Genomic DNA, 21134 nt, shown 5'->3' with positions numbered 1-21134 from the left:
TGGCGATGGATCTCTATGCACAGACTTAGGCTGCACAGACATATTGGCATACTGTTTTCACAATATTTGTAGATTATGTTGGCTATACTCTATAATAAAGGCTGCATGTTTATGAATGATGGCTATAATAAGCTGCTGTGGTATAAACCACTCTGCTATGCATAGCACTGTTTTTTCAAACTAAATAAACAGACTGAAGAGAACAATACACTGAGCTTTTTTACTTTGCAAAAATAAAACAGCAAATGTCTGTGATTCAAGCCTGAAGCCAAATGTTACTCCACATGTGACCTACCTCATATAAAAATGCCTCCAGTTTTCATTTAGCTAAAAAGTCTTAGATTATCTAGTTTTTGTATATTTGCTTTGGCTGCATCCGAGTACCAATCCCACTTAATGAAGTCTGCTCCTTTGAGACATCCTGAAAAAAAAGACAATTCTTAGTCTGAATTATAGTTTAAATTCACTGTTTTGCGGTTTTTCTCTGTTTCCCCAGTACTGGAGCAGTATAGGTAAAGCTGTACATATAGCACTATGAGTTGGTTTATTGGATGACCAAACAATAAAACCATACAAACAAAACTGTGCAAATTGAATTTCTTTCAGAACAGTTTTTTCAATGACTCTATGTCATTTTGTAGAAGATAGATAAAAAATGATCATGTTACAGAGGCATGAACTAGATTATCTAATGAAATGCATTTTATTTGTGGCAAGAAGGGGAAACATTATTTTCATAAAACTACCCTTTAACTTTGCCGTTTTGTTATTTTATATATTGAGTTTGTTTTTAATTGCTGCTGATTAAAACTATTGCAAGCTTTACAAAGTCTCGAGCAATATTTTGAAAGTTGTATTAAACCCTCACAAATATGAGTTACTGGCGTCCTTGCATCGCTGTCGTATGCAGTGTTAGAGAACAAAAGCTAAATGCAGCTAATACACCAGGATTCAGTTTTTCAGCACTTAGATCCTTTTTGTGACCCCTGTCAGAGACACGGGAGTAGCTTTGATTTGATTAAGGAGATCATTTACCTGCCTGTGGCTCCAACATGGGCAGCTCACGGCTAGAGGAGTGTCGAAAAGACTTTGGAGAGGAACATAACCCCCCCACTTCACTCTCACTTTACACATAAATATACCCAAGCTCGCCACCACCTTTCGCGGAACTGGAAAGGAGGCGCACACCTCAATATTTACACGAGACACATACACACACAGTCAGACAACGTAGTCACAGCGGCAGGGGGCGCAGCAGAGGGCGCATTCTGTGCGGGGTGTCAGAGTCCAGCTTTCTGTCATTCAGCGGCTTTGTGCGTAAAAGTAGAACGACCGGAGTCACCGTGATGATTAGAGTCTGGAGTTTACACTCTGCCTGGATTTGTTTCACAACTCTGGTACGGATTAACTGATTTACATGGCTCAGCAGCAAGTTTCTAGAGGGAAGCCCTGCATTTCTACCTGGATTAATGTTTCGACCATGAGGATTGCGCGTTGATAGGACCTACTGCTTAGAATTTACAGTGAAGTAGCAAATAACTTCACCATACACGCGTCAGTAACTAAAAGTACAGGTAGGTGGAGATGATGCTATAGGCCTTTCTGTCATACTATTATCATTTATTGTTATTTTTCTGTAACTATAATAAATTAATCCTCATAGCGAGTAAAGTGAATGTGTATTACGGGAAGTGGCGTCCTGCTCTGAGGGAAGAATCGCACTAATTAATAGAAAGTTACTGTCTGCTTGGCGACCTTTAAAAAGCATTATGCTATCCAAAAGTGTGCTGTGAGGTTAAACTCTATTATATTCAGCACAACTAATTATCTACCACCCTCATTCACCACTCAGTGTTTTCCCGGTGTTTGCTAAGTGGTAGTTTGCAGGTCTTTTTGACCATTTCATTAGTGTCAATAAAATTCATGTAGGAAATGTGCAAAGAAGGCCTAGGTCATAGGGTAAGGGGTAACAGGTGAAGGTTTTTCTCTGACTGCAACTCAAACCTGCTGTCAGCGGTGATGCAGTTTTTAGATTCCAGAAGTTAAGAGGTCATCACAGGGTCAGGTGGGTAAAAGGTCTTTTCCAAATGGATTCTAGAGTGATGTGGTGGGAAAAAAAGGTACCAGTTTTGATAGAATCAACGTTTCCTTTGAATATATGCCAAGCTAAAAAGGTGAACTGAGTCTGTTCTGTAGATGGACAGTGATTAGACAGAATCTAACTCTCTGAAGTTTCTGGACTGTAGCCTCACATCAGAGCTGAAAATGTCACCACCACTCAGGTGCATGCTAATGTCAACTTCTCTTTTTACATTTAAGTGTACAGCTTTAAGAATCCAGGAAGTATGAAAGGAGGCTGTGTCTGGACTGTCAGGTAAATTAATATCGGGTGCATTCATTTGTGGTTAAATGCAGATTTATGTCTGTGTTCCCATTTTTTGTGAGACTGACTCATTCTCTGATTATCCTTAATAGCAGCTGAATAACATCAGTATTTCAACAATATTTCAGTAGTAGTATCAGCAAATCATAAATGATAATGTAAGCCAATAAATCAGTTGGAGTAAAGCTGTAAATATGACCAGTAATTACTTCTCTCTGGTTTGTACAGACTGTCTATGCTGCTACTGTTACTTTGGTCAGATCCCCTGGACAGCCAGCACACAACAGACCACAGAAAGGTGAGCATGGGAGATGGAGCTACTAGAAAAAATTTGTCAGTGTTCTAACTTGTGTGATTTGCTTGATGTCCCAATTCTTATGATGGTAGACCTCCATCAACTGTTTCCTGGAATTTTTCTTTTTGGTGTTTTATCTTTTAGTCTAATTGCTCAGTTGGAAAAAGAGACAGGAATGCTCATCTCCAAAGATGGCATGCATGATTGTTTCTCATCAGCACAGCCAAATGCCACCCAAAACAGTGAATGAGAGTATTCCCAGGGGTAACCTGACCACAGCGATGATCTGTACTTGTAGAGACGGAAAGTGAAAACAACTGTCGGCTGTAGCCAAACAAAGAGGGCTGATTTTAGTTGTCAGCAATCCACCTCTTGACCCCTGCAGCAACACAAGTAATGGAAGTTGGCTGACCAACAGAACTGTCAGAAAGAAGGGTGTGTGTGTGAATTGCCTCCGTGTGTTTCTACTGGAGGTCCAGCTGTGTGACCTTTGGGTGACCCGGAGATGACAGTGGCTTTGAGTTACAAAAGCCGAAGCAGCAGAAGAGGTGGAGGGGTGGTCCAGGGCTTCTCTGAATAGCTGCACAGGCTGACTGACAGCAGAAGAAGCTCCCTGCCAACTCTCCCTACTGCTTTTGTATTCTCTTTCCATCCACTAAAAGTCAAAGGCAGCTGAGCTTTTACTACAGCCATGTGTTTGCCCAGAGAGGTTGTTGTGAATGGCGACAAAGCGGTCCTTAAAGACAGGATTTCCACACAACTTTGCGGATAAAGGCGGCTTGGAAAAGGACTCCTGCTGGCAAATTCCTCAAACAGAGAGCAGAGAGTGATCGCTGCTAATATGTCCCTGGCACAGCGACACAGAGGGATACAGTCAATAGTGAGAAGCACAGGTAGCCAATAGGGGATAGACCACAAACAGACACCCACTAATCAGCCAAATCGGGCCTTTATTACCATGAACAGAGGTCTATTTCATGAGCACTGGTGGGGGGCAGAGAGGCAGGATAGTTGTGGTGATGTGATGAGGTCCCCAATGTAAGCTTTTATTGAAAGCCATGATCTTTAAAGATTAAAGTCTTGCTGAGGCTTTCAATGAATCCTTGGCATTCAGATCTTGCAGCACTTTTCCACTTTTTTGCACTTTGTGATGCCCTTAATTGATGTTTAATTTCCATGCAGGTTCCTCAGAGGGCAGAGCACCAAGAGGAAGTTAGAGCAGAGCATGGAGAAATTCAGGGATCTTGGGGTGTCTGGGGCCTCTGGTCAGCTTGCTCCCGGACCTGTGGAAAAGGAGTACAAGAACAGACTAGGCCCTGCCTACCTGTGTACACTCCATCTCAGTACCCCTCCAGAGGGGCTGGTGTTCAGCCTCATCACCCAGGCCGTATAGTTTCAGCTCTTCGGCCTACTGTTCCTCTGCACCGCAGCACAGCCAGACCCTACAACAGCAGCAGCCGTGGAGAGCTGAGAAAAGAGAAGGAGAACAGGCCTGGTGGGCGCAGGTACACACTTTAAGCAGATATAATTCTGCACAGAGAGATGGGATTAATTGTAGGACCCAAAGCAATCTAATAGACATATTTGTAATTGTATTTGTTTTAAAATAGCAGATGATTTAGATATAGATCAGCAACAAAAAAACAGGTTGTGATACATAATGAATATCCAGGCATTCGTTTAGGCCACAATGAAAAATAATATGATGGAGAATTTTGGTCCACTGGCTATATAACTGTAGTAATAATAAATAAACTATGAATAATAAATGCCAGTGCAGAGTACAGACTACAGGTTGCCAGCACAATAGCAACCTGACCCAACAGACAGGGGCATTGCAAATGAAAAGAAGTTGGGCCCAGCAATTACTGATTTTAGTCCATATAGCGTGTCATGGTGGAAGATGACTAATGTAGCATCTGGCACAGGTTGAGCTATCCTGACAAAAAGTACAATGTCAAAAATTATTTTCCATATTTCATCTTGCTTGACTGTGACATACACTGTGACACTGATGGTTAGACACACTATGTAAATATGGTGGAGTGAATTAGGATCACTGTTTTATTTAATTTCAGTCAACTCATAACTGTTTGGCAATGTTTTTGGTCAAGGCCATTGTACGAAATTAACATCATCCTTTCCCCTCTGTGTCTTCTGTAAACAACCTCCCCTACCCCCTTTTCCACAACCATACATGTTAAAAGTGCAGTCTGCTATGACTTATGACCAGGTTACTGACAGGATTCATGACCCTGCGACTACTAATATGACACAGTAACCATCAGATAATAGATGTTTAACATTTGAACCAATAAAGAAATATTGCAATGCATGTTTCTATATCTATGCATTTTTTGCCACTATGTTGATTTGCTACAAAGCACAATGAGCCTTTTTTTTAAAAAAGTATATCAGCTTCTGTGCTTTTTCAGTGAGTCATGTATGGCTGTGCTGCATGCTGAGCAGCGCAGCCTAAAAGTGACTCTTTGGAGCCATCATTGTGGGCACATCTGACTGCCCTCCAGTGGAAAACTAGTCTTTTATGGTTGGAATCAAAAGCCCGGCTTGTGCTTGGCAGCTTTGTGACCTCTTTTCTGTTGTGGTTGCCTTTAAACAAATAGCACTGACAGCTGAGTAATGGGGGGTTGTTTGAGTTGGAATCGAAGGAGCCAAATAACAACAAAAGCTCACAGAATTCTGCCACTGAGATCCTGGTGCATCACAAAAGTTGTAGTTCAGAAGAAGGGCCATGACATTTTCTTCAATAAAAGATGGCATTTAGCTAAACTTAAACCTTTCCAATAAAAGAAGATATTGATTCAAGTCTAAAACATTGAAACATGGTAGCAGACTGGATTCAGTTCTGTGGTATTCGACAGGGACATGTGTAGCCTAGAGATGAAGTGATAACTACACTTGCACACTAAGTGTTAATATCCTCATGTTTGTGTTTTCAGGAGGGTAACAAACATTATCCCAGGGAAGTACGGCTATGGAAGGGCGCCCTATGTTGCTTCATTGCAGACGGATACGGGCCAGGGCTCTAAGATCCCTCGCCCACACAGACACAGACGCTCTGTTGCAGCTAATTCCCACCACCCCACAGCTAGAGGCCACGGTAGCCACAGGTTAAACGACCCTAATGCTTCCAGCAATATCCATCTCTACAGCAGACCCTACATGAATGCCAGGACACAGCATCCCAGAAATAACCAAATCTGGGCTCCCCTTTACCAGCCTAGTTCAGCCAACAAGGCTGAGGTCCAACAGGAACACCATACAGGCAGCCACATGTCCAATCCAAAGCAGCATCAAGTGAGACCTTACAACCCTCTGCCTTCTTCCTTCTGTACTGGGGAGCATGCTCGCTACAGGATCTGCAACAGTAATGTATGCAAGTCTGAGTTTTGTTTGTATTCTCAGACTGGTTTGTTAGTAATGGGATTTCATTATTTTCCAATGCTGCTTTTGTTTGTGTGTGCAAAGGAAAAGCTTGAATTCAAATTATAAACCATTGGTTTTAACCTTGAAGCTCGGATGAGGAAAAGTACACATTTACATGAATTCCAAAATTTATGTCTGACGGAAGACAAAGAATGCAAGATGTCCCCCATGGAAATAGAATATACTGTTGGGTTGAATTATTGTTTGTAGCTTTAGACATATAGTAGTTGTGTACTCCACTACCATAGCAGTTTAATTCAGATAATCAGACCTGGTTCAAATATGTTTAGAGTTTATTAGTCAAATTGCCATTGACTGAGTTGAAGAATTAAACAGGAACACCTAATATTAATTAGAAACTAGACAGCCTATGCTGTTTATTGCACTGTAGTGGACTCATTAGCTTTGGGTGTGAATAGTTTATACTTTTCCAGAGCCACATGCTCAAACTTGAAACCAATCTTCAAATCCATCTCAGAATTTTTGTAAAGTTTTTGATTGAGATACTGAACTTATGAGTAGATGTTTTATAGCAGCGCTCACCACAGAGCTGCATTTGTCTGTGTTTGAATCAAACATCAAACCTTATTTAAATTACTAGGGAAAACACATGATCTTAATAACTCATACAGCACCTTCACGGGTTTAACACCGGCTTAAATGCACGAGTATGTGGATAAGCTTTGTTTGTCTCATTCTAGGTTATTGAATTGATTCTGTGCATTAAAATGAATTGAAACAGTCTCTGGTTCTGCACATTGTCTCTCTGTTATGTGATGACAGATATTCAAGTAAAGTAAAGCAGACCAGAGTCTTGTTTAGACAAATGATATAATGTATGGAGACTTAAGGGAGGTTGGGTTTCACTCTGGAGCCTTCATATATGCTTGGAATCTAAGTGCTTTTGTTAAAAAGACAGCGCTACAAGTGGAGGAGTGGAAACAGTTAAAACAGTGAAGGCTCACTGTAGCAATCAGTAAATCAGTGGCTACAGAGCGTGACAGTGAGACGCGGTTGTAGTTACAAAGGGATTTACCTGTCGGACTTGATGTTTTCATGGAAAATAAATGCATGTTTGTATTTCACTGGTCCTTCCACAGGCTTGTCCCCCATCCAGCAGACACATCCGGGCTGTCCAGTGTTCATCTTACAATAACCAGCCTTTCATGGGCAGACTGTACGAGTGGGAACCTTTTAATGAGGGTAGGTTCCATTTATGAGCAGTGTGAGCATACATAAACTGTATATATGGTTAGGTTCATAATCTGTGGCACAAAGACAAAATTTCTTCTAGTTTTGCCTCTGTACACCACCATAGTTGACAGTCAATCAGACAGTTAATATATGATCAAAATGTAGAGTTTCTGCTTCAATTCAAGAGTCGTCACATAACTTTGTATTAGCTGTTTAAGAATTAAAGACTTTTTTTACGTTCAAAAATAATTGTAAGGACTGTATATACAAGCAGTATGACTTTTTTCTCTTTAAAATACAAAACATATAAGCAGGAAACTAACAAGTTAGGATTGTACATCCTGACATATTAGCTTTTATTAGAGACAAGAACGAGATGACTGACTGTAAGGATTGTATATAGAGATTGTTTTTAATACTTGGATGAAAATTCTTTTTAGTCAGTGACCACCTGAAGTCTAGAGCCCATGGACATCATGAAATGCTGTGTTTCCCTTCTGGAGATGCTTTGCCAGGCCTTTTCTGCAGCTGCCCTCAGTTGCTACTTTTTTATATTTCATAACTGAAAAGCATACCCTGTTGGATTGAGATCAGGTCCCATTTATTTGCCTTGAGAAACTCTTGCAGTATTGACTAATTGACTAGTTGTAAAATAATTTTTCTTAACCATGAAAATAATGGTCATTGTGTACTTTAGTACTGAGTTGGCCAAAGCACTCCTTCTTTTTAACAACATACCAAATTTTCGATTTGGCTAGCCCTACAGCTTTTTGTTCTCTCTCTGCGGCTTATTTTGGTCTTTCAGTCTCATGATGGCACCTTCACTTGCACTGGCATCTGTTTGGGCCTCATATTTAAAATTACAGTGGAACCCTATAAAAGACTAATTCAAAACTTTGGATCGATGTCAGATATGTTTGCTACATTTGTGATAAAATCAAATCAAAGAAAAGCCTCACCTGGCCATGAAACTGTTTGTTAGTCAATTGTCCAGTTAGTTTTTTAGCTTCTGAAAATGTGTATAAAAATTCTTAAACAATTAATGCAGAGTTTTTGTTAAGCCCCTTGAAATAAAGCTCAAAGCTCATGGCTTCATTGTCATATAACTGATTTGATTTTTAAATCCATTGTAGTGGTATAGAGAGCCAAAACTACAAGTAAATTAATTTCCACTTTATTTTAGAATTAAATGCATATTTACCCCAGAATAACAGATCACATATAACAAGGACACTGTGTCTCCACTGTCTTTAACTGAGCAAAAGGGGCAAAAAAGGTAAAAGTTTCCCCACATATGTCAATTTTGCAGTCAGTTTTGATTTGGGGTAGCGTCACTGTAATGGTCTTGCCCTTGCGCTCTCCTAATTTGCAGGTAGTTAGATAAAAAATATTCTAATACTGAGTCTGACTTTTTACTATTAAAAATTTTGAGCTAATGATGCCACTTGATGAAAAGCTGAGAGGCCGCTAACAGTTCATCCTGAGGGCGACATGATTAAGTCAAGAGGCTTGAGGCTTGAAATCTCTTGGCAGAGACAAACGTTGCAGACTTTGAGACTGACTGTACTCAATTAGTCCCCCTAAAAATCTAAAGCAGGGGTTTAGGGCTGTCAGTATCAGGATTATGTGCAACACATACATATACAAAAGAAGCAAAAAACCAACATTTCAGAAAAGACAACAACATTTTACTTTTAGGAAAAGGTAGGGACAGTGTTTTTAGTTTTTGAAAGCACAGAATCTTATAAAATCTCTGGCTGGCCACAGTTCAGTATAATTTGTTTCAGTACTACTCTCAATAAATTCCATGTCTGAATTTAATTGAATTTTTATGCTATTTTTGAAATGTTGTGTTTTTTCCTTTTCTTGTTATGTCATGCACCTCACGGCTACCATATCCTCTCTCCAGCATGGCTGACAAACACAGTCCTAGTGAAAACCTAAACCTCAGTTTAAAACACAGAGATGACTGAATACCTGTAAAGTGTTGTTGAAGAAGTAATAAATGCTGCTCAAAGTCAGTAGCTTCACTTAACCCTGAGGTCACACATTTCACAGTTAACTGCATGTTCACACTGTGTTACATCTTCAGCTGCCTGACCCATGACTTATTTAAACTGATATGTGGCTTTATGTAAGGACTACGGTATGCCACCTGTCCGTAGGCTTACTGATGAATGTTCATACATACGAACTCATTTAACGTACTCACCTGAAGTATCCAGGCAACAGTCAAAACAACTGACTATCCGTCATTTGTCTGAGCTAATGGAAATACCAGCCTCCAGAGTTAATATCCTGTCAAACAGATGTGTATTGTGAGATCTTGTCTGTGTGCTGTGGCCTTAACTGATGGATAACACAGATGTAAAGATTAAATAACCCCAGGTACACATATGAGGTTAAGTCTGGGTCATTTGACACCCATCTTGAGCAGTGCTTAAACATACTCTTGTACATCTGTTTAAGAAATGCCTGGCTTTTGGGCTTGTAGCATATCTAATTGATAAAGCACATGAATAAAGGAAAGCAGAGATTAGACTTTGCAGCTTTTATGCATCAAACATAATCTTTTGTCAATATTAAAGAGCTTTTTTTGTAGAACATGTTTAACATTTTAAAGAGAGAGAATTTCACAACTGTTTCCTTTCAGTTTTAAAACAGCAGTCAAGGCCAGTCCAGTGCTGTTTTAGTTCTTTGTCAGAATACAGCCACAGGGTAAAACTGTAAAACTTCTTTTTTTGCACAGAACTCTAATGTTTTGGTAAATTATGTGCTTAAATATTATATTGTTATGACCATAACAACTCTTATGATTTAAAAGGTGAATATGGTGAATATGGCCATAAAAGGCAAAAACAGCACTTGATTTAGATATGGTTGATTTAGAAATGACCTCCCCTTTAAGCTGCTTCCAAAGTGCCTGCTATTTTTGATTTAAGTCCTTGTTTGACCACTTGTGCAAATGCAGTGTTCATTGGATATTCTCCATTTGATCAAAACTGTTGGAACTCTTCTGGGGAAGATGACAACGTCAGAGAGGATGGTTGATGAGTCCAAAAACACTCACGCCCTTTTAACATGCTGTGAACTATAGATGAGCATGCAGTGGGCATGCTAAGGTCATGTCTTACATTCGGACTTTATGGTCTTCTACTGAAGACTGTTATTTGGTCTTTGCATCATAACCTTAGACTCAGTTCCCAGTTTAAAACAACAACAACTACAAAAACCCAAACCATTGATTTGTCCTCTGCACAAGTTTAATATGCCTGATAAAGTCACACATGTGCACTTTTAACTGGTCAGAATGGTGGCTTTAAAGTGTCCAGAGGTGCGAAAGGATATGTGCTTGAAAAGGTTAGCAAATTTAAATATATTATCAAAGTACAGTTACTCCCCATGTATCATATATGCATATGCATTCTTTCAATGTGGATTCAGTCTTTAAATCTAGCTGGGTTTCATGTAGTTACAAAATAATAAATTTAAAATCTACGTTTATTCATTCACACAATGATAGTGTCAAGTTTTTTACACATATTTAAAGATGGATGTCAGCACGTTCATCTGTGATGTGTAATTTTCTTTTGTTTGTGTGTATTGTGAAACCAGCATATTTTCAAATCTTGAAATATGTCTTTATATCATGAGATCCTAAATCTGTTTACAGTTCCTATTGAGCAGCAGTGTGAACTCAACTGCCGGGCCATAGGGTTCAGGTTCTACGTGCGACAGTCAGAAAGGGTGATCGACGGGACGCCATGTGGACAGAATGAAACTTCTCTCTGTGTGGCAGGAAAGTGTACGGTAGGCCACACACTGACCCTTTTTCTGACATACTGTAGAAAAGAGAAGGATTTTGTATTATTTATCATGATGCTACATGCTACATGATTACATCTATTTACAAGATCCTGCAGTGCTTTGCTGAGATGGGCAACATTTTGTTCTAACTGTTCTCACTTGTATGAAACAATATGTCATCGTTAAGCTCTGTGTGTTTTCATGCTGGATTTCTGCTGCATCCTTCATGACCTTAGAGTGGAGCTCCACCTTTTCTTCATGACCTCTTTTTTGGGTGAAGCAGCAGTGATTCAAATGTACAGATGGAGTGTAAAACATTTATAATATAAGTAAACATTTACACACTTAGGTGGTAGCACTGGTGTAAAGATGGCTATGAGCACCAGAGGGCAGCACAGCATAAGAATCATGGCTGTACAGTATCTGTGACGCAAAGCAGCAAAAATCGGGGGTAGGTTTTACCCTAGTGGATCAAAACAGGACGCTGTTGCTGTGTGGGCTTATAGTTAGGTATGTATTCATTGTGCTGGATTCACTGTAACTCTTGTTTGAACAGGGTTTAACTCCAAGAAATGTGTTTAAAACACAGCTCAATTCCAACTGGTTGTGCTGACCTTACTCTTTTAACCCAGTGTCTTTCCCATGAACTGTAATCCAGCAACAGTCTTTGCAACATTAAGATTTAATCAAGACAGAAAGCCTTCTGATCTCACATTTCACTGTTAACGCACACTGTTCATCGGCATTGTGATCCTTCACAAAAATAAATTGTGATTTGCGTGTCTGATTCAGAAATTATTCATCTGCAAATGTCCATTTATGTTCCAGTCTCTGATGTTCTGGCTTATTATTTAAAAACTCAAACTCATAAGAAGTTTTTCAGGAAAGGGAGATTTTGTTCTGCATCTCTTTCTCCACTGAGATTTTCTCAGCTGGTCCAGGCTTCTGAACGGGACATCCCCCCAGCTACAAGCCAAGATATAATGTGAAAACATCTGGATAATTTAATTTAATCAGAGCCATGATTGGAATTTCATATTATTGTGGGAATTTATAAATGTTTGCAGTTGGCGCTGAAGGTTTTCCCTCCCCTCCTGGAGGTTAGAGGGCCTTGAAGATATATACCTGACATATGGAATATACATAATCTCTAAAACAAGAGATATCATTGCAACTATATTGATAAAAAAAGACCACAGTAGAAAGAGGCAGGGCTGGTAGAGGGGAAAAGCAGCATAGCCAATCATAAGTAGCAACAGCAACAGTATGGAGCAGGAGGGAACCGCAGGGAAGTTGGCAGCTTGAACAGACTGTTTGAAGTGTCAGTCATCATTGGTACCTCTTTGGATCAGCTGATGGTCAGCTGGTTTGATGCACTCTGCTTGACCCAACATGATACCCCGTAGCTTGTCAAAATAATGCAATAACTAATTGATCAAAGAAAACAACCCAAAAACCTTTAAGTAGAATACATTAAAAATCAAGCAGTAACACAATGTTTCTGGAGTCAAATGTATTAGCAGTGTCAAGTATTTTTTATAATAAGACTTTTTCTGATGGAGATTGTATTGATCCCCACAGGATTAGTCCTGCTGACCTAAATGTGATCCTCTAACTTTTCCTCTTCTGCCACCAGTGGGTTGATCTTTGTCTTCTAGAGTCAAGTATCGTAGCGACTGATATTCAGTGGTTTGCTCAGGATATTAAGTCCCACTCAACATAAAATTTTAAAACTTTCTACTCATCTATTTTTTAATGCGAGCAGCAGCAGATCAAAATACCAAATTACTCAGTGATTTAGTTTGCTCTGCTGCTGCTCTGTTTTTAAAAGCCCAACCAACTACTATGCTCTATGGATAAGCAGAGAGTACTGCAAGGTCAGGTCAAGTATGGAAGTAACATTTACTGCATGGCCTAAAACTCGAATTGGTGATGATAATAATTATATTTTTATTGCCATTCATTCTATATCTATTTTGGATATCCATGCATTGTTTCCTGTTAAAATGCATCATAATGTATATTATTTCTAGTATTTTATTGGAGGGGGGATGTTGATCGTGCTGGTGTGATAGTGGGTGACGTGTTCCCTCTGAAATATATAACGTTATTGCAACTTTGGTGAGTTCTTTTGGAGATTGAAGCTACATGAGTGAAAGTTACAACAGGAGCGCTTTAGAGTTAAATACCAGATTGTATTTTACGACATGTTTCATACATTCATTGCTGTTTTCAGTTGTTTCTCCATGGTAATCCACATGGAATAGAAATACACAGAAATTTTTTTAATACTTAATTCTGATAATTACATTAGAGAATTTTGAAAGGGACTGTAAATCATAGCAAGAGACAAGTAAATGTTATAAGACATAAAGAAAAACAAATGTTTGCCATAAGTCATTTCTATTTCTTTTCCATATGGGAAGGCCAAAAAGACAACAACAATGGCAGGTCAAGATGGATATTATTTTTTTTTAGCTCATATGGGAAATGTTGGCTCTAAAAAATTGAGTTTGGTCTGTGTTTGGATGGTTGTTATAGCACCACTTAAAGCTCTGTGTTTCTTTAATTGCAGTTTTCAGTGTTCTCTTTGTCTCATCAAAATCTGCGTACTTTCTTTTGCCTCAAACAGTTTTTGTTGGCTATTTGCCAGACTGTGATAAATGTTGTAAAATTAATATACAGTAAACTTAATACTTATTACATTTCTGTGAAGAAAAAGACTCTGACACCAAATTAATCAGAAGATATCTCCCACAAAGCTACTGCACAAACTGTTAAACTGTCCCCAAGGCACAGAGAAGTGTTACGGATACACTCCTGGAGCTCTACCAGAGACTCTGATGCTTCTGTATTTGGATGAGAGCCAAATCATACAATAATTTTTCACCAGTTATTCAAACTTAGTCGATCCAGCAGGTCAGAGCCCGTCTGTACATAGCACATACTACTGTTGTACATTTTTCAACACGTCCAAAGCACATTACCAGAGAAAAACGGTATTTGTCCAACTGTGTGCTATTCTCGAGAAGGAAAAAATCATTATGTGTAACGTTTACTGTTTATAGTTAGTGTTTGTGTATCATGTTTCCAAAGTAAATATTTAAAGCATTCATCATTTTAGCAAATGATACCACAGATGAGAGAGGGGTTCAGAGTGTTCCCTGAAGCACTAGAAATACTCTCAAATCCTGCATTAAAAATGGGTCTTATTAAGTGGGAGGCATCGGGTAAATATCACTAAAAGTCCAAGGTGCATGCATATTACACCAATGATTAGATCAATAAATTATTGTTAATCATGAGATAAAGTGAAAGCTGAATATTGTTGTTGTATTTAGTTGAGTTGGAACAAATGTTTCATACAGGACTATAGAATCATTTTTATTGATCTTTTAGATAATGTATCAATTTTTACTTTTTAAAAAATTAAACTTAATACGAAAAGTGACAAATCTAAAATGTTCTCCTTTAAACAACGGGCTCGAAGAGTTATCCCTAAATTTTTTTCAGCTAATTAATAGATTAATTATTTTAGCTCAACTCATGTAGTTAATTGTTTAATTTATATCCAATCATTACATTTTATGAATTTGTACTTACTTATGTTTTATAAATAATTTTACTTGTAACTAGAGCTGTTAGATAATTGTTATATCCTACTAAGCACATTATTTTCCTTTAAATTGTAATAGAATAAAGTTTGATAAAAAGAACACATTTAATTAAGCATGATGCGTGATTAAAAGTGCTTACATATCACCTCTCACCTCAGCACAAATACATAGACACACTGTTGTATATAGAGGGTTACTGGATAACTTGGGCAGTTTTTTTTTTTTTTTTTACAGTATTGATTGACTACCCTTAATACAGACAGTCTTCTTACACTTGACAAGATTAATTAATATAACATGTCTCAAATGATACATGGTGTTTTATACATCAAGCGCCTCGTTTTGTAGAATGAGGAGCGCCAATTATTGCCTCAGGTGATTTTTCTTAATTAATTGATTATTATTAGGCTTATAGTCTATTTTCTGACTGAGTGAACGTTCCCTCTGTGGAAAATTCTCTTTTTAAGCTGTGAGTGAATGTGTGTGCATCATTGTGCTGGAACTAGACCATCTCGCACATACTGAAAAAGGATCAAAATAACCCCTAGCATTATGCTTAAGGCAACACTATACTGAGCAATCTCTAGGGAGATTACTGCAGCGACTCTGCTGCTGGTAGTTTGATTCCAGTGCAATGTGTTTTATATGTGACCTATTCAGTAGTGCATGAGATATTTGGCAAGATGTAGAGCAATTTAACTGTCAAAATAGCATTTGGATTATTGTAACATTAATAACATTTTCAGTGTAAACCTTTACCTACAGTTTGATTCAGTTATCCAGTTTATGGCTTTTTTGCTTTATCTAAGTCCTTGTGGTCCACAGGAGAAAAAGGCTGCCCACCCATGACATGTAACAACAGAGATGAGCGGTCAGGAAGAGCAAGGGAACAAAGTCACGAGTTTAAATCATTGTTACAGTCCCATGTTACAACCACTAGCTCACAGCTCTTTGATATTTTTTTAAATCTTGAGCTGTTTTTGTTTAAAAAAAAAAACACCCCACAAACCTTTGCACTAGTGTCTGGAGGTAATTTTAGCTGTGGAATTCATATTGGTCTCATTGTGGTTTTCAACCGTGACCACAAGCAAATTTTTGATACTTAATCATAATAATGAAAAATTAATTCATAACATTTGGACTATATTTTTGGGTTAGGAGGAAATGATTTTGTTATTTTATCTCTCCATATTCAAACCATAAAAGTTATGTGCTTGCTGTGGTGATGATCTGTTACTGATTACAGAGAAAACATGGCCTTTTACCACACAGTTCATAGTTACTGTGGTCCATGACATCTTTAGTATTATGCATATAACTGCCTTCCTCTGTTCTTTCTCTTTCTCTCACCTTTGGACATCTAATTGACTATGATTTGTTTTCTTCTGATTGGACAAATTTATGGTATTTTATTCTCAATTCACTGCCTATATTGAAATTTCCTGCTGCATGTGCACTTAAAATGGCATCACATTTTGGAGTTGTGGTTGGTTACAGGCTAAACACATGCCGCTTGTGGGTTTAGTGGTCAGAGTCTATTAGGGTGGGTAACAAGCCACAGAGATTGGACACTTTGGTTGGTCGGTTCACATAGATCATTTGTTCTGTATAGTAAAGTGCTTGGTAGATTTCAGGATTACTCTCTTGTTCTTGCCCTTGCTTTCCATTTGTTTTTACAATATCCATCCATCCATCCATTTACTTAGCCTAAGTTCCAGTTCTCATCTCATTCATCCTGGATAGGTCAACATTCCTAGAGACGCCCACAATATTAATAAGAAAACCCCAACAATCAGATGATAACGTATGATCGAGCATCAGGTGACAGTAGGGAGAAAGAACAGGATGATGGGTCAGCTATCTATTGTGATCACTCTGGGGTGAGGGGTAAGAGAAGGAGAAAAAAAAGAGACCATTGAAGGACAAAGACAAAATATAAACTAAGGGAAAGAGAAGATAAATGAGAAACACAGACCACCATTCATGCTCTCATTGACTCCTACAGCTAGTTCAGGTTCACCAGTGAACCTAACGTGTGTGTCTTTAGACTGTGGGAGGAGAACATGCTAACTCCACACAGAAAAGTCAAGCTAAACAGTTAATCATTGTTCAGGACATTAACACATAAATGGCTATGGACATGTAATCAAAAGGTTCTTTTGGTTTCATAGGGATTGGGTTAGACTGTTAAACTATTATATATGTCACATGTAAAGTGTTAAAGAAACCAGTTAATAATTTTAGTAAAATTATAAGACTGTGTCTATGATCAGAATTTTTGAGTTGTTAAGCACATTTAATATCCTGATTGATAAGATTCTGTACAATCACCTTTATGTTTTAAAAGCAGAAATATTTAATATTTCCAATGAGCTGTATGTGCAATGTGCACATGGGAAAGTCCAGGTCCTATGAATGTAGTTACTCATTTCAGATGAACAGTGGAAGAAAGATCCCTTTATGTCGGGAATTCAGTGCAGCTGTGAGTTCTCTCCTTTTTATACTGAGGAAGTGCATTTGAGAAGGGTGTGTATATTTTTAAAGGGCGATCACTGACCACACACTTTTCTACTGATGGTGGTGGGCCCACCTGAGGAAAGAAAATCTATCTTTCCTGGACTATTACAGAGCCAGTAGTGGATTTGCACTACTCCCTGCTCCCTTCAACACAGTTAGGCAGGAGCCATCTAAAATATCAGGAAATCCAGTTCTGAAAGCTGAAGTTTAAATTTTCTTGATCTGTGTGGACAATAAATTGATTATGTCTTCTTCTGGTCTGTGAAATATTTTGATTTGGTCTCTATTAGGATTAATGTTTGCTGATAAGCACTGAAAGGTTGACCAGGCAGATTCCAGTATAGGTTTTGATGCATTGTTCTTTCCTAATGAAGATGACAGAATTACAGGATATCCAACCCAGTGCAATGGTGAGGTCTTAGCAATGGCCTTCCTCTCTGACTGGCATGCTTCCCAGCACCCAGGGCCCAGAGCATGGCTCAGGCCCAAACTCATCAAACAACAGCCAGGGCCACTCCTCACTTCTTTGCTCTGACAGCTGCATCTGTTTTATGCATCCCCAACTGTAGTGGACAGACAGACTTGTTAAAAAGGGGATGAGAGCTCTGATATACAGCCAACCTGGCACAGACTGGCGGAGATACCTCAATCCCATCTCTGTCAGTACAAGCCCCAGCTGCACACTCATAGGGTGTTCCCCATCATCACTCACTGCATGGTTACACAGCCTGTCTTCAGCTAATAGACATACATCAACAGATATGATATGAAATTCTTACTTTTAGCTCTTCTGATACTTCAACATGTTCAATAATGGTGCATGGTGTATGACCTGGCATGGAGGTTAAATGACCAGAACAGCTACGTGAAATAGCCAAGTAGCTTGTCTCATTTTTTTTTCATATAAAACGTGAAAAAAGCACATTAAGTTTTTTTACTCAAACATAAACAATGCTGTGAAAAAGTATTTACCCCTGTCATGATTTTTTTCTTTGCATATTTCATATATTAGACAAAGGCAACTTGAGTAAATTAAAAAAAAAAATTATGATGAATTTTTTTTATTAAGGGAGCAAGGTTAATAAAACCTACCTGGCCCTATGTGAAAAGTAATTGCCCTCTAAACCTCTAAAGCATTTGCGAAAGCTGCAATGAGTCTTTCACATCCTTGTGGAGGAATTTTGGTCCACTCTTCTTTGACGAATTGTTTTAATTCAACCATATTGAACAGGTTTCTAGCATGAACAACCTGTTTAACGTCTTTTCAAAGCATCTCAATTGGATATGAGTATGGACAGTCACTTGGACTGTCCATACATAGTTTTCTTCCATTCAGAGGTGGACTTCCTAGTGTCTTTATAATCGCTGCTTGAGCATCATGGCATGAAGTGATGGCCGGACACTATCCTCCTGGATTTTCTGGTAGAAAACAGAATTACCTTAATGACCTTAACTGAGAGCTGAGAGGCCTCCAGTTGTTTAGATGTTGTTCTGGGTTCTATTTTGACCTCCTATTGGATGAGTTGTTGACGCACTCTTGGAATAATTCCGATGGGTCGGACACTCCTGGGAAGATTCACTATTGTTTAAGTTTTAACCATGTATAGATAATGGCTCTCACTGTAGTTCACTGGAGTCCCAAACCCTTTGCAGACTGATAGGTGTGAATTATGCTTGTCAGCTGTTTCTTTAGATTGTGGCATGCTGTGTTGCTTTTTGAGAACTTCTGTCAAGTTCCTGGGACTTTGACCCAGTTCTCAGTTTTTGTATCCTTGGTGTGGTTGGGCCTGCGCTTACTTCTTTGTGTATTTCAGTTCGTTATGGTGTATAGTGTTCCATTGTGCCTTTGTTGTCAAGGCTCTGTATTAGGTGCCTCTCCTAATAGAGACAAAGCTCTTGAAATGTGCTTGTAATTCCATTTTTAACTCTGCATTTTCAATTTTTTTAAACAAAATTTAGCATAAAATGTACAGAAAACAAGACACAAATTTCTCACAAAATTCCTGAGACACAGGTTCTTGCTCTATTATACAGGGAATGGAAAGTCAGGTTCATGTATACAGCCACAGCACTGGACCTACCAGAGTTACTGAGACACTTGTTATGGCACTTGTCGCTGTCAGGGGTCTTGGATATAGAAATTCCAGTTGGATGACAGTTAAGACAAATGAATATAAATTTGTGAGGGAGATGACAGATTAATGTCTTAGTCTGGCCTCAACTTCCTGGATCTTAATGGGCCCCAGCTGCCCCCCACCGGCTCTAATTGGCCCACATCGGCCTGGTTACTGCCTCTGTGTGACCTGTGGAGCTTTAGTGGGCTTCAGCACTTCAGGTTCGGGGGTCAGACACTTGTTCTGCTCCATCACGTCTCTCCTGGTCTCTACTGGTTTCTGCTACAGCTCATAAAGTCTTTTCTCAGGAGATTGGGGGGTATTTAACCTTGGGCCTCAATCAAGCTGTGAGAAAGAAAAGTGTCTGCATTTGATGGGATCTCCATTTGATGTATTTCCCGTATTTTACTTTTAGTTAAGTGAGGAGTTGCAATGACATTTTCAGATAGAATCTTGACAACCTTAGCTTGGTTTTCCATTTGTGCAACTGTGGGGTCAGCTTTGTTTTTTTTTTAATAAGAAAATGTCTCGGCAGTTACTGAATTACATTAATTACATGGCTGATACCTAGAGTGACTAATAATTTTGTGGTTCGTGGTTCTTTTATGTTTTGCCATCATGTTCAGACAACTGTTGCTTTGATTGCCATTAAATTTGGTACACTCATTAATGCCCACTGTGGGAAATTTTATTATATAATATGTTTCCTTAACCTTTACTAGGTACCATTATTATATTGACATTTCAATTTGTCCATTAGTTCATGGTCAAATGTAAATGAATGCTAATCGAGGGCTTTTTGTTTACTTCAAATTAAGAGAAGTTGGCGTATTAACACATTAAACTGAGTAGCTGAACATAGTAAACATCACTGTCAGTGCTATAAGTTTACTGTAAGAGCTGCTGGACTAGCTGTAGACTTTTGTTGCTGTGTTGTCTGAGTCATTGGCCTCCACATGGGGCTATATGACCACAGGAAGAGCAAAAGTGTTTGAACTTCCATTTCCTGATCATATTCTCACAGCTCAGCTAAACAACATCTGGGCTGGCACATTAAATATGGGTGTCAGCAGAAATAAACTATTTGTACAAGCACTTTTCCTCTTAAAATACCTTCCCTAGATATTGGTAGATAAATAAGTTTACATGATAAGCAACCAAAAACTAAGGAAAACGTTGACTGTCATGAGGAAATTAACAATTATATACTAAATAGTTACATAATTGGTTTTATAGAACCACATTGTTTCTCTGTATCTACTGAGCTGTAGATTTCATATTGGTCTCATTTTTCAGCCTGTGATGCTTGTTTTTGGTTGCAGTTTGGCACTTTACCTTCCATCTTTTATTTTATCCCTCTCTTGCCATGATGATCATGTTTGTGTGACTGCAACTAAGCTGCGGGCTCAACATGTTTGGTTAAGGGAGACACCAGATAGAAACTAACCTTTCTAACTAGCTTTGAATAGTTTGGGAGTTTCTGTATAGGAATGGAATAGCTGGACAACAAGGCTGTTGGAGGTAGGGGGATAATTGGCTGATACAACAGATTAATGGCAGTGAGTGGGCTTTAGCTAATGTATGTTACATTAGATGGATGATAAACAACCGGTTGAACTACAAATGGAGCAATGACTCCTAATATCTCCCGGTCTCCCATACAGGTTTATGAGGGTATACTATATGGATACAAAACTGTATTTTTAGCACTCAGGAGTCACAGAGGTCTTCTTCAGAGAGACGGCTGCTGACAGTAATTT

The 21134-nt window shown here is 38.7% G+C and overlaps 1 protein-coding gene across 4 annotated transcripts in view; it reads left to right on the top strand.

Annotated features, from left to right (window-relative positions):
• Nucleotides 1-1201: 1201 nt before the first annotated feature.
• Nucleotides 1202-21134, top strand: part of LOC116325554 (thrombospondin type-1 domain-containing protein 4) — a 46213-nt gene continuing 26280 nt past the window's right edge. Inside the window, exons 1-7 of one of the 4 annotated variants that reach the window (XM_039612897.1) lie at nt 1240-1574; nt 2320-2374; nt 2612-2681; nt 3861-4183; nt 5639-6071; nt 7226-7328; nt 10993-11129. In XM_039612897.1, coding sequence (XP_039468831.1) covers nt 2346-2374; nt 2612-2681; nt 3861-4183; nt 5639-6071; nt 7226-7328; nt 10993-11129 — 1095 coding nt within the window. In that variant the 5' untranslated portion in view covers nt 1240-1574; nt 2320-2345. Of the gene's footprint in view, nt 1575-2319; nt 2375-2611; nt 2682-3860; nt 4184-5638; nt 6072-7225; nt 7329-10992; nt 11130-21134 lie in introns of those variants that run through there. The other 3 variants (XM_039612898.1, XM_039612899.1, XM_039612902.1) reach the window with 3 other exon arrangements.

The sequence above is a fragment of the Oreochromis aureus genome, linkage group 1 (assembly GCF_013358895.1).
Source record: "Oreochromis aureus strain Israel breed Guangdong linkage group 1, ZZ_aureus, whole genome shotgun sequence".
NCBI classification, from domain to species: domain Eukaryota; kingdom Metazoa; phylum Chordata; class Actinopteri; order Cichliformes; family Cichlidae; genus Oreochromis; species Oreochromis aureus.
The sequence above is the reverse complement of the archived record's forward strand: the minus strand, read 5'-3'. Positions and strand labels throughout refer to the sequence as shown.